This window comes from Myotis daubentonii, chromosome 14 (assembly GCF_963259705.1).
Source record: "Myotis daubentonii chromosome 14, mMyoDau2.1, whole genome shotgun sequence".
Taxonomy (NCBI): Eukaryota; Metazoa; Chordata; class Mammalia; order Chiroptera; family Vespertilionidae; genus Myotis; species Myotis daubentonii.
This window is the reverse complement of record NC_081853.1, coordinates 51,551,701-51,566,161: the sequence shown is the minus strand read 5'-3', so window position 1 is coordinate 51,566,161 and position 14,461 is coordinate 51,551,701. Positions and strand designations below refer to the sequence as shown.

Genomic DNA, 14,461 nt, shown 5'->3' with positions numbered 1-14,461 from the left:
CTCCCCTCTCCCTCCCCCCTGCCCTCCCGATCCCCCACTGCCTTCCTCTCCCACCCAGCAAGTGCTGAATGCAACACTACTTAAATAGCGCTCACATCCCCTCTCCCTCTCTCCCCTATTGTTCTGAAACAATGACGCTCCTGACCCTGACCCCAGACTCCTCATCTGTCTTCCGCCTATGGGGTGACACCCATCGCTCAGAGGGCAACCACCACCCTTTGTAAAAGCAGCAGGTGCCTCACTTCCTTGCCCTTCCTTCCCAGGGCAACGAGAAAGCCGGAGGATCACTGCTATGGGCAGACCAGAGAGGAGACCCGCACGCACACGGATGGGGTGGCAACCCTGGGCCTGCCCCTCCTCCCCCCAGCATCCTGCCAGGACTGTGGAATCAGTTCCTGCTGGAAGCGCCACCCCTCGCCCTGCCATTCGTCCAGCCACCTGTGGCCGCTGGCAGCTCCGGCCCAGCAGTGTCCTCTGTCATCAGGGGCCTGCTCCAGACGAGCTAAGTTGACAAGTTGAGATAAAGAGGCCAGACATCAAAAGGCTTCCAGTCATCCTGCAAGCGCGTGACTTGGGACGCTTCCCTGCGGCCGGCAAAGCGCGGCTGCTGAGAGGGAAGCTCTTGAGAAACTGTTTACTTTCAACATTGTGTCCTCCTGAATCCACACGTGGGCAAGAGGCCTTCAAAGGGTGGTGACGGGAAGAAGGCGGGATCCTAGCTTTCAAGATAAGGAGCTTTAAGGAGCTTTCCGCCAGGGCAGGAAGTGGAGGGCTGTGGGTGCCCTCAGGGGCAGTGAGACCAGATCGGCACCAAAGTCTGGAAATATTCGGCTGTGTATGCAACAGATAATACAGCTTCCTTAACAGCTGTGATTCAAAGAATTAGGAGATCTGATCTTTAATAGTTAAGCTGCCGGTGCTAGGGTGTCTCCCCATGCTATACAGGAGGAGGCGTTCTTGAATTTAGTAAGTTGTTAGCGCTGTATGTGGTAAACAGTAGCTTAATATTTGGTAAATATTTGCTTGATAGACATCTGCCGAGTGAAAAGGCGTCCCAGAGGGCAGACTCAGCAGCAGAAGCGGAAGGTATCTCTGGCCGCCTATAGGCTGAGGTTGGGCTGGGTTTTCCCTTTTCCAAAGGGTAAGAGTCAGCTCTGAACACCTGCAGAGCCCAGTAAGCGCTCACAGCACCTGTTACCCTAGGCCTTGCCTGTCCCACAAGCCCTGCTGTGAGCCTGGAGGGCTCAGAAGCTGCCCAGGAAAAGGGGAGAGGGCCAGTAAGAGCAAGATGGCGCCCCCAAGGCAAGTTTCCCTCCACACTGTTGTCATGGATTTGGGAACTTGCTTGGAGACCTGAAGGACGGACGGCAGGACTTTGCATCACCCAAGAGTGAGCTGAGAATGCACAGGACCTCCTAGATGTCCTCTAAGGACAGGGAACGAGAGATGGGGAAGCTGTGCAAGCAGAGCTAGATAAGATCCCCCCTGCCCTTCCCCCCCGCACTCCCCCAGATCTGGTTCCACCAGCACTTCAGGGCTTTATCACGGCATAACCATTTCCTCCTCCTCCTCAGCATCCTGGGCATCATGGCAGCATGGCCAGAACTTCGTCTTTTCGGGTTCCAGCAGTACTTACCTTTGGGAAACCAAGTTGAAATCCCCCTTACCTCTGAGCAGTGATGATGAAGCTGAGAACTTCTTCTTCTCCAGACAGATGGCTCGTATCAAAGATCACGCTGAATTCATACTAGAAGAGAGACGTTTGGCATCAGCAGGCATTCCAAATAGAACTGTTAGCTACAACCTTCCCCACTTACGGCCCCTGGAAACTCAAGCTTTATTTGCATGCATATATATTTTACTAATGTTTTTATTTATTTTAGAGAGAAAGGGAAGGAGGGCGGGGGGGGGGGGAGAGGAGAAACAGCGATCGGTTGCTTCCCATACCCACCCCAACCAGGGGCTGAACTCACAACTTGGGTATGTGCCCTGACCAGGAATCAAACCAGTGATCTTTCAGTACATTGGACAATGCTCAACCAACTGAGTCACACTGGCCAGGGTTGTATGCATCTCTTTTTGATCGTCAGTCCTGAGACACGGCTTTAACAGTAAAAACCACCCGCCAAGAGGCACACGGTCTTTTTCAACAACGGAGATTCTCTTTAGGAAGTGATATGTTTGTCTCTTAAACCAGGACTTTCTAAATTCCACTCACACACCATGTTCCCAATTTTTGGCCACATCTGCATACCCTATCACCTGTGATATTTACTTCATATTTTTATGGCCTCAGTCACTTTGTCTAAAGACTATTTTAAAAGGAAAATGTATACCACGATCACAGACTGGAATCTAAGATCACTTGGCATAAAAAGATGTCTGTCACTCAGCAGACATCATCAAACAGGAATAATGAACACAAAGCCATGCTCACTCTTGTTGCCTGCCGAAGACTCTGAGGCTAAGGTCTATTCTATTTTGGTAAGAGGGAGATAAACAAGTGACAGCGAGGTGCTACAGGTATGTTATACTGTTGTAGACCTTATCCTGGATGTGGTCAGAATTGAAAGCATTGGAAAGGTAATAATTTTCTCACTGTAAGAGTCCATGTTGTTTAGTGCCGTGTCCATATATCACCTAAAATCATCTCGGGTACCTCCAGTGGTGAGCATCCTGTAGTTTGGGGAACACTGCCCTAAGCACATGTTCTTTACTATATATATACACATACACACCCACGCACACGCTCATACATTATACACATGCATGCACACACATATGTATATATCAGGCATGTGTGCGAATGTGGGAGGAACCCTTGGGTTGGGGTTAGAGAACCAGGCTCTATGACAAACTGACCATGTGATCATCGCCAAGACACTTAACCTAGATTCTTACATTCCTTTAAGCTCTGAGAGTCTATGACTTATTTAGTAACTAAATGGTTAGATTCCTTGATGACTAATTCTAGGCTATAGTCTAACGTTGCAAGACTGGGATCTATTGAACTGAATGCCGCCTGAAAGGACCGGACCTTGGACCGTTACATGGGACCATCATCTACAGTGGCCACTGAGCATCCCTATCTAGACAGATGTTTCTGTTCCCGTGGGACTTGTCAGCTGACAGGGGTCAGGACAGGAAGCAAAGCTGGACGACGCAAAGGAAGGAAAGTCAAGGGTCTCATCCCAGCAAAGAGTCAGAACTGGCAGGAGATGTGAACACGCTGGACATTAAGGTGAGGCGAGAAGCAAAAGACCTGGGCAAGAAGCCAAAATCAGAGACAGAGGCCTGGGAGAACAGAAGGTCAGAGACACAGCTAACCAGAGTAAGCTGGCCGTGCAGTCATGATGCTTGGCTGGTGGTCTGGAGCCCAGTGACCACAGGGTCTGGGGGATCAGGAAGGGCAAGCCAGGCTGTGGACAGAGGGAGCTCATGTCCGTGCCGAGTCACTTCTTGAGCGTTTTCCAGGGAATTTCCCCCAGATCCCTGACTCTATGTTTACCTTTGCCACAGGTCTTAACCTCTGTATGTGGGAGGATAGCAGTGCATCCTCACGTAGGGAAAAAAGTCAATATTCCAACATTCATACTTCTGTTGGTTCCATGACTATTTTGAAAATTAATGAATTTTGACAAAATTTAATGCCCCAGATTTCCATAGCGTTTTGTTTTCATTTTTATGATGACCTTCTCTTTATGGCAAGTGATCCTGGGTCTACTTGTGACAGGGATATCAATTCTCCTTTAAAAATAATCTTTAGACTAAAACTAGGAAGGCACACCTTAGGTTTGATGTGGGATGTAGACTGAATTTCATAATAAATTGGCAACTGTGAAGAATCCAATTGTCTATTTTCTATTGCTCAATAGATTTCCATTAAATTTGTGAGTGATGTGCCACATACATTACTCTCAGACATTGGGCCATTATATTGATTTCCACGGTTCAGGGTAATCCTTCCTCATCCGACTTGGAGTCTAACCGAACGTGGCCTCTGTTCTTCCAGCTACTAGTAACCCCTTTCCCAAGGCCAGCCACCTTCACATTTCCCTCCGCCTGGGATGCATGTGGGCAGCTGAGAAAGAGAACCAGAAAGAGGCTCAGTAATCACGGATGTATTGGTAAGAGCTACAGACTTTTGGAATAGGTTCTTCCAATGAGGCTGATGGGTTCAATGATTTTTAAGAAATAAGCAAGTCTTCTTTCTCACTAGAACATTTCCAAAATTGGTTTACTAAACAGCTACCATGTACTGGGGCCAGAAAGTCTTAGGAACTAAAATGACTTGATTCTATGACATAGGTAGGAGAGAAGGGTCAAGCTTTCATTTATTCTAGGGGGGGAAAGGTAGACAAAGGAAGATGACCTTTTCTTCAAATCACAGCAGGAAATACAGCTTCCATTTCGTAAGGCAGGCCTTGTCTTTTAGATTCTAGTTTTGTCTCCAAAAATCGCATCTTCTACGTACACCTCTCTGCATCTCCTTATAATGATGGCACATGTGAGAATGCCCCTGAGTGTCTGAATATGCTGTGCCATGGTATTGCTTGAGCTTAGAAAATGAGGCTCCTTATAAACATCTAGATGGCTGTCATTTCTTTTACTTAAAAAAATGAAGGGCAATACAATTATTTATGTTTTAAGCATTTTAAGAAGTCTCTTAAGAAAACTGTGAGGGCCCAGGGGGGTCAGGACTGTGGGTCACTAGGCCAGACCACCCACATCGTCTCCTATGTTGCCTCTGGGACTCAAAGTGGTGTGCAATGTCCCAGAAAAAAAATCATTTCAAGGAGGCCAGCCAGAGGCTGCCTGCCAAATTGTGAAGACCATGCTGTGTCTCTCACATTTGGGGCATATCATGTGGGTCAAAGAAAAAGACCACGTGACCATGGCCCCTCTGGAGTAGACTGCCATGGACAAGAGGGTTACCATACCCCAGCTCCTGCAGGAGGAAACCCCGGAGGAGGCAGCTGGCGGAGTCAGGGGCTGGTGGGAGGGTCTGGGGGCTGCTCCCAAGGAAGTGCCCCACTCCGCCCCTTACCTTTGACTTGGACCTCATGAACGGGAATCCCACGCTGCATTTGAGGAAGTCTGATTCCAGCAGTTCACAGGAAATGCCCATTTCCTCCTGAAAGAGAGAAAAACACCAACAGATGGGCCGGCTGCACAAGACAGATGTGGACATGGCCTCGGGGAGGCAGATGGAGACTTCGGCAGACTCGGTCCATCTTTAGTTCCCAGACAACAGCCATTGTGGGCTGTGGGGAGACGAGGAGCCGCTGACCAGCACGAGTCCCAGGTGCCCACCCTTCCGTTGGTTCCCTGGGAAGACAGGTGCAGGGGACAGAACCACTCTTCATTCTCCGCTAACACATGGGCTCTGAACCCCCATGCTCTCCTGGCACAGGGGATGGGGCCACATATGAGCTGGACACCTCCTCTGCTTTGGATGAAAAGGCAGCCCCATTGTCTTTCTGGCCCCTTTCTCCTAAGCCCACGCCCTAATCCCGCCTTTCAAGGCCTTGCTGGTGTAGGAAAGTCAAACTTTAAGAAAATGACACCCACGAAAATACAGGGATTCTTTCGACAGCCAGAGAAGTGAGGAGGGCTGACCTGCTCCCCTACAAGCCTCCCCGGGGTGGGTCAAGGGCAAGGACAGGTTAGCCCAGCCATGGACTCTTCATGTGATGGCCGGAGAACCAGGGGAGGGGCACCGAGAGCCGCTTTTCCCACCGGAACACATGGTTTCCAACCAAGGCCAGAGGAAAGCCAGGAGGCTCTCCATACCCTCCCTGCTTCTCCAGGTCACTGCAGCAAATCAGGACTTCCAAAGGGAGTTGGTATGTTTGCAGATTTTGGAGAAGGGGAGACGCAGGGCGAAACTAGCACTTGCTGAGGGTCCAGAAGCCGGAACACTAAAGTTCAATGGGGCCGTGTGACCTCCCCAAGGTCATGCTAAACCTGTCTCCTTCCTTGTTCCACACAATGGCAGACAAAAGGAACCAATCCCTGTGGATCCAGCTCTGAAATGCCCGTGCTTCCTGCTCCAGTTTCCCAGAGCCCCCTCCTCAGCTCAGACCAGCTGTTCCAGGCCTTTAGACAAGTACGACCAACATTTCCTGTTGTGTCCAATCGGGGGGGGGGGGGGGGGGAAGTGAGCACTTACTATAACAGACCTATTCAGTTATAAATTATAAACATATACTACCATACTTACGTAGCAGGAACATTACCAAACACACAAAAAGTACAAATGCTACAAGATAACCAATCCATGGGCTTAGAAGTCAAGATAGCAACCGGGGAGGCTGAAAGTGGAAGGGGCTGCGTGGGTGCTGGGAGTATTCCTGGGTGTGATCATTGTGAAATTCGATGAGCTGGGCACTTAATGATTTGTGTAATTTGGTCAGTTTGTTAAACAGCAATAAAACTTTACTAAAAAAAACAGCAACAAAACAAAAATCCCTCCAAAATACAACGAAGTGAAAAACAGGAGACATAGAAATAGCAAAGGCAACTCTGTCTCTTTAGCCTCCAATCTTGGGGATTACCGACGTCGGGGATTATACACGTTTTTCTAATAGTTCTCAGGGACCTTGGCGAGTGTTTCTCCCACGGACTCGGGACCCCGTGCGTTAGAATCTGCTTGGGAGCATCTTAAAAAACACAGATTCCCGGGCTGCACCTCAGTCGCCTCTGCGTGGACAACTGAGTAGATTCCGAGACAGTGGGGCCTGGGAAAAGCATGTTCCATGAACGCTAAGTGATAACATGGGTGAGCCTGCTGCACGGTGCTTGGGAGCCACTGCCACGGGCTTTCCTTTTGTTGGTCCATCCTACCGGCTGCTCGAGGGGCCTTCTTACAACATGCCTCTCTCCACTGCAAACAGAATGGAGCTTAAACCCATTTGGACCCATATTCCTGTCACTGTCCCCCTGCCGCACGGAGCACCTACATTGCTGTTCTACAAACACCCTGACCCGGCCGGTACCATTTCCACACTCTGTGGAGGCTGTTCCCCAGCCCTACTCCAAGGTTTTCTTCACCCGTCCTGGCCCCCAAACACTCGGGGTGGTGCGTTCACATACAGAATATGGTTATGGTGCAGGGTTCAGAATGGGCCCCGAGCAGCCCTGGGGAGCTGAGTCATCCTATCCGCTACCAGGGTCGTGACAGATGTTAGTCCCTGAACTTGAAGAGCTCGGGGACTAGAAGGGGACGTCCTCCCAGCAGAGAAGCAGACATTTACATGGCAGTGCGAGGGGCTGCCCTCGGAACCCAGGGGACGTGTGTTGGCAATTTCAGTAAGAAAAACCAGACAGTCATTTCTCAAATGTTGTCTCAAGACCTGCATATCCCAAAGGCGGGTCTGATGGTTCCCTGTGGGTGGCCTTTGGTCACCATCCTCTTCCTCATGCTCCTCACCCCAGAAGCAGTGCCCACAACGGGCCCAACTAAAAGCTCCTCTAAATTCCAGCTAATGGGCTTGTGGGCCTCAGAGGCAGCAAGCCCAGGCCAGGGTGACCTTCGCTCTCGGTTTCCCTGGGACAGTCCTGGTTCATGTCTGTCATCTGGGTGTAATTACTCTCAAGAGCGTCCCGGCATAAATATAAATTACGTGATTACTCAACCCCTCCAGACGCCTTCTGTAACGCTCCAGCACTCGCCAAGAGAGAGGTTTTCAATGTAAGTCGAAGGCCTGTCTGCTCTTGACGACGTGCTGCCCCAAAGACGTCTTCAGTGAGTGCGCGTGTGTGTGAAGGAGTGACTGCGCCTCCAAACATTTACGCTGGAACTTGACGGGACCTCGGTTTGCTTAGCTTTGCCTGAGGCGGCTCCGGATTAGTCAAGAGTTGCTGAATGACCTCATTCCCGCTAATTCCAAAATACGGGGAATAACCTTTAAACCAGCATTGACTGTACGAGTCCAAGTCTCTCTTCCTCGCAGTCTAATAGAAATTATAAAATTTTAGATGGATCTTGGTGGCGATGAGCAGAAAGGGCGAAAAGCAAAGACATCTCTAGGAAGGAGCGCGCTCAGCGGCTGGCTCCTGCCCCTGGATGAGGTTCCAGACTGGTTGCCATGGAGCACCCTCCTGCCACCTGTCAGCGCCAGTCCAGCTCCCCGTGGCTACTGGAGCCACCCTGACCAAAAGGCTCTTTCATTCTAAGCCCTGCTCTCCGACTACAGTTCTGTCTGGGAGGTTATGACACCCTCCCCCACAAGCATTCTGCAGCCTATGACTGACACGGTGCAAAAGGCCGCCCCTCCGCCTCCAGGTGGGACCAGCTGTGTCGTGCAACTCATGATCCAGAGTCCCTGCGGGAACTGGCCAGGCAGACTCCGGCCGGCCAAGCGTACAGACCCGTTTGGCTCCTTCCTCCACCCCACCCTTTGCCCGTTATTCCTCTTCTCCCAAGAGCATTACCCCAATAAATCACCGGCAGGAATCCCCATCTCAGGTTCCGCCTCTGATGAATCTGACCTCAGAGAATACACGTTACAGACACAGCTTGGGAATGAGAGCCACTGGAATGCGCTGGGCATTTGCTACCAGGTGGGGAGAGGTGACACTCGCCTGCTAAGATCGCTCGTTTAAATCCATACTAGCCAAGAGGAAACTTTAAAAAAATATATTTTAAAAGGAGAGGGATAGAGAGGTAGAAACATCAATGAGAGAGAAACACCATCGATCAGCTGCCTCCTGCACACCCCCTACTGCGAATGTGCCCGCAACCAAGGTACATGCCCTTGACTGGAATTGAACCTGGGACCCCTCAGTCCACAGGCTGACGCTCTATCCACTGAGCCAAACCGGTCAGGGCAAGAGGACACTTTCTTGAAGCACCTGCACCCGCTTTGTTCTGGTTTCAGATCAGGCCCAGGTATAACCTTAAATACCAGGGTCGGGAAGGAGCCACGTACCCCGCTGGTCGTCAGGTGGGTACCCTGTAGGCACAGAGAAACCCAGAGAAGCTTTAAAAAAAATGAGTCTGGGAGAAGTGACAAAACTCAGCTGTCCCCCTGCTTTGGGGGTTGTGTCTTACCTCTGCCAGGCACCTGGTGCCCACCAGGAGGTATACGGGGCGACCCAGGGACCAGGCTTCTCCTTGGCTCTGGTGCCTGCCAGGTCCCTGGAGAACCTGACTTCAGCGCTGTTGTAAAACTCAGGATGACCAGCTCTCAGCCCTCGGGAATGTGGGCCAGTGAAGGAGCTATCTCTTCTGTGTCCCTGCCTGCCAGCCAGTGCAGACGTCTGATCACCCACTTCACGTCCAGGGCAAATGTACCACCGCATAAAGCTACACCCTTGCTGAAAAAGACCCAGGCTTCCATGAAATCAATGAACGTCGTGTTGGAAAACTGATAAGCCTGGATCTGGCAGCGATGGGTCAGTTACCTGCTGGAGAAACCACAAACTCCCCCGGATGATAACTCATTAAGCTGCTTCCGAAGATGAGGATTTAAATAAAAGTATCCAGGGAGCCCTTGGGCAAACCATACCATTGTAAAGAAGACCTTTCTGTGACTGTGCTTAAAAAAAGGCAAACTATAAAGCCAAGAAAATACGACTTTATGACACAGGAGGGATGTTCACCTCCACACGCTGGCCATCCAGCACGCTGTGCCTTCTTTTGTTTCCGAAATGGACGCACCGGTATTTTACAGACGCTAATAAAGCAAGGGAGCGCTGGCTGTGGGTTGAAGATACCCTTGACGGTTATAATCACAACGTTACAAAAGCTGTTAAATGGAGGATAATATAAACTTATCTTCACAATTTTTAGTTTCGTTTTTCAAGGAAAGCTCCAATCAAAACTTAAAAAAAAATTTTTACTGTGCAGTTTTGGACGCTATTTGAAGAAGAGTCACAGAACCAGCTTTGTCCTCATTCCCACTTTTCTTTGGCTGACAAGGACATCCAGTACTGTGCATGGCTATCAGGGTTTCTCCCTGGAGATTATAAGTGATTCAATTACAAAAATTTTTTTTTCCCCCCCAGATTTTAACCAACACACATTACTCTCAGGATCCGGAAACCACCAGTTAACATTTTTTATTATTTATTTATTTAAATACGTTTGCATTGATTTCAGAGAGGAAGGGAGAGGGAAAGAGATAGAAACGTCAAGGATGAGAGAGAATCATTGATCAGCTGCCTCCTGCACACCCCACACTGGGGATGGAGCCCGCAACCGGGACATGTGCCCCCCAAACCAGGACCTCCTGGTTCATCGGTCGACACTCAACCACTGAGCCACGCCAGCTGGGCCCGATGAGCATTTTAGGACCTAATAATGGAAAGCTTGGTTTGGGCACCTCTGTTTTCTCAGCGCCTGACACGGAGCTGGGCGCTGAGGAGACCCTGAGTTTGCATTGATTACATGGCCGGGCCTTGGCTCATCGGGGATTCCGATGAAGGGACGGCAGGAAGCAGCTCACTGGCTGGTCTGCCTGGCATGGCAGCTGCTTGCCTTGGCACAGCCCCTCTCTTTTCCAGACATACCTGTCCCGGCCCCAGGAGGGCGGCCAGTGCAGCCGAGCTCCAGCCCTGTGCGCAGCGTGCGGTGGTTGGCAGGAAGGATCCGATAATGAGGCTGGGGGCCTCCGTGGCTCTCGGGCTCCTGCCTCCCCATCGCACAGCCTTTGGTTTCACTGTGGAGTGGGGCTTTATCTGACCACCAACGCACTGCTCTTTGGGGAACAGCAAAGTCTGGTGCTGGGCTTATGCTCAGCGCCAGGGCGCGTCTGAAATTTGATTTCCCATTTTCCACTTCCCACGAGTGTTTGTCAAACTGAAGACGATCCCGATGGCCCCATGTCTGTCTGCCAGGGTGGTAGTCTGGTGCTCCTCTAAGACCCGCACCCCCCCCCCCCAAGGCCCGCCACGTGGCCCCTGGGAGCTGGTCAGAGATGCCTCCGTGTTAAGTCAGTTAAAAGAGAATCAGCTGAGTTTTGGAAGCATTTTATGCCAGATTCCGTAATCGACTGAGGAGTCAGAGGTAAGCAGGGGCTCCCAACACCCTGGCCCAGTGAGTTAACTCCTAGGAGAAACTTCATTGGCCCGACTCAGCGGTGAGTCAGCCTGAGCCTCACCAGAATAAACAGTCCCGCTCTCAGAGGGGAGTCCTGTGGGACAAGGCCCGCGCAGTCCTAGCCGGGAGGAAAAGCACACGAGCTCGCAGCATAGGAAGTGCACGCACTTTGGCATTAGTGTCGCAACTTTTTTAAAAAAAAATGTGTGTTTTTTCTTTACATTGATTTTAGAGAGATAGGAAGGGAGAGGGAGGGAGAGAGAAACATCGATCGGTTGCCTGCTGTATGTGCCCCTACTCAGAAGGGAAGCAGAACACACAGAAGTTGTGTCACTTGCCCGGGGTTTCCTATCCGGCAACCGAAGAGTGGGTCAGAGGGGTTGTGGGGGGGGCGGGTGGGGGGAGAGAAACACCAAACAAGGAACAACCGGGTCCCCTGGAACCCACGGAAGTGAGACTGACCCGGTGGGTAGCATAGACCCCATGAACCTGGAGCACACAGTGACAACAGCACGGATGCCAAGGACGGCTGGTGGCCTGGCAAGGCTGGGCAGCGGTTACAGACCTTCTGCCGGGTAGGTGCTGGCAAGTGCACAGTCCGGGGAGCCAGAGGTGACAATCCAGCCGCGTGGGGGATGTGGAGGAGCGGGGCGGAGACAGCGCTACAGAGCAGGTTCTTTTTCTAAAGTTTGTCAAAACTGCCGTTGGGAGGCAAAGGCCCAGACTATTCTGGGTGTGTTCTTTCCAAACTTGAAAAGGCGAAGCAAGCAGGGGTGAAAACGAGCATTGGGGGGAGAGAAACCACATCGCTGTTAAAGCAAACTTCCCTCCAAAGCCCAGCATTAGAAGCGAGAGAGGGCACTTCAGTTATTTAATTTTTAAAAAATCTATATTGTTGAAAGTATTATGTCGCCCTTTCTCCCCCATGGACCTCTTCTAACCCTCCTCTGCTCCCCCCCGCCCCCCACTCCAGGCCTTCACCACCCTATTGTCTGTGTCCATGGGTTATGCATCTATGCACACAAGTTCTTTGGTGGATCTCTTCCCACCCAGCCACCCTCCCCTGCCTTCCCTCTGAGGTTTGAAAGTCTGTTCCCTGCTTCTATGCCTCTGAGAGAGTGCACTTTAAACAGCCCAGGTCAACCACAGGCTGGGGTGTGTGTGTGGGGGGGGGTGTGTGGTGGCGGGGGCACTGGGGAGCAGGGATCTGATCCAAGTGGGGACAGGGGACTTCTCCAAACAGCCCTTTTGACTCTAGAAAAAGTGCTTTGAAAGCTTGAAAATAGGTGAAAATAATCTTATACTTTAAAACCAATACGAAGCAGGGGCGACTTGAATCCACTGTCTTATTCCTGTAACACGCCTCTCCCTGGTGCACCTCCTCAACCCTGCTTAGAGTGCATCTTCACATTTTTCCGAAGTGAAATAAAACAGACAGAAACACTTTCCCAAATGCTGGTGTGCGCCCCCTTGGGGACCACGGGAATGTGAACTTGAGGATCTACACAAACAAATAAATAAAAACAAACCAACCAGCCCGAACCGAAGAGCCCAAAGGGAAGAGCCCGGCAAGCCCGGCCTTCCTTCTAAGGCCCGAATAGTGGATTTTCACCCGGGAAGCGTTGCCTCCTGTTACACGGAGGCAACTAACTTATTTTTAGATTTAAGAAGGTTTCTCTTCTAAAAGAATGTGTTTCCCAGAGCCTGCAAATTCTTGATCAACAAACGAAGAGTCCAAAGTTGAATTCCATCTCATGAATCCAATTATTTTGGTTTTCGATCACGCCTTTCCTTTGCCCTACAGGCTGGACGGAAGAGAGCAAGGCGGGGACCTCCCCTGAAATGACTGGAAAGAATGTACCGTCATGGCATACGGACAATTCACCAGTGGTGTTTGGACGCAAAGTTGTGTGGGAGTCAAGTGTCTGAGGGGCCGGTATGAACGTCTTGGCCAGGAATCTCGACACTAGAAATGTACTCACAGTGGAGAGTCCCATCCCATCTCCAAACCCACTCAGACCCCTGCCCATGCAAAACCCACTTGTGAACAGTCTTGCTGCCGTGTCACTGAAGCTCGGTCCTTGGTCCCACAGCACCAGCACCGCCTGGGAGCTTGCATCGATGCAGATGCTCAGAATCTGTATTTTAACCAGAGCTCCAGGTAACCCCTGTGAAACGGCCACGCGAGAAGCGCTGCTCTCCATCACGGAGCCCACCCACACAGGTAACCTGACGTCAACCATGGAGACCGCCTCCCTCATGCCCTCCGCCCTGCAGGAAACTATGTCCCCTGCTGATGCTCCCTGAGGGCTCCTGTCTATGTGAGGGCAGACTCTTCTGGAGGTGGAGACCTGCCATTCACTTGATCCTTCTGTGGGCAGAGAGGCTCTGGGACGAGAATTGGGGTGCAAGTAGTTTGTCTGGAAGGTGACCTCAGGGTCCTCCCTGAGGGAGTGGGGACGTGCACCGCTGACTGGGGAGAAAGGTGGGCACTGCCCGTCAATTCCCGCCTCTCCTTGGTCGAGAGGGGACATCGACTCTCTGGCGCTTCCAGTCCCCTCGGTGCCTGAATGCAGCTAAGCACTCAAGAAAGCCCCGGGCAGAGATGCAGCAGGCCTCCACCTGCAGAGGAGCTGCCACAGGTGGTTGCCAGGGAGGGTGGAGGGAGCACAGGGCATCGACAACAGCCTCCCCGTCCTCTCCCCTCTGCACAAGCAGCGGGTGGCAAAGCTGTGGACCGAGAACGGAGGTTGGAGGCAGCTACCCATGGACCTCCCCCACCCCCCACCCCACCTGCGGAGGAAGACCCCTCTCCCGGGTGCAGCACTCCTGGAGCGCGTCTCCACTGCGCATGCTGTGGGCTCACCGGCTCACGGTGCCCATCTCAGTGGGTGGCTACTTCTACCCTCTTCTCTCCAGTTGGCACACCCACATCTCGGGACTCTCCTGAAAGAACCCATGTCCTCTTTTAGGAGAACCCCGCTCTCCCGCCTTCCCCCCCCCCCCGACCCCACCCCTGTGCTGCCACAATGATCACTCACACCTCCTCCTGCCCAGACCAGCGCAGGACAGCCTCTGGTGAAAGCCCTGCTCACGGCCGTCCTGCACTCTGTGCTACAGGCTGCCCAGGTGAATCTCAACACACCAGACAAGTCCTCACGTCACGTCGTCCACTTGCAGCGAAACAACATAAAACAAAACCTACTGTAACACAGGCTAATTGATATAAACAAGAGTTCAGTTCCTAAGCTCTCTCATCAACGAGATAACGAGATGTTGAGTGAGGTGACGTGATTGACGGATCTGTTGTACTTTGTTCATTTTTGCCCCAAAGCCTTAAAGGTTATCAACAACCAAGACCCTTATGAGCACTTCCACCACCCGGGAGCCAGGGATGCCTTGCACAGCTCAGCAGGC

At 51.5% G+C, this 14,461-nt stretch overlaps 1 protein-coding gene across 1 annotated transcript in view; it reads right to left on the bottom strand.

Annotated features, from left to right (window-relative positions):
* Positions 1-14,461, bottom strand: part of ITGA9 (integrin subunit alpha 9) — a 261,202-nt gene that overhangs the window by 55,868 nt on the left and 190,873 nt on the right. The window contains exons 19-20 of the mRNA XM_059664393.1: positions 5,048-5,134; positions 1,668-1,747 (exon numbers count right to left, since the gene is read on the bottom strand). Coding sequence (XP_059520376.1) covers positions 1,668-1,747; positions 5,048-5,134 — 167 coding nt within the window. The remainder of the gene's footprint in view (positions 1-1,667; positions 1,748-5,047; positions 5,135-14,461) is intronic.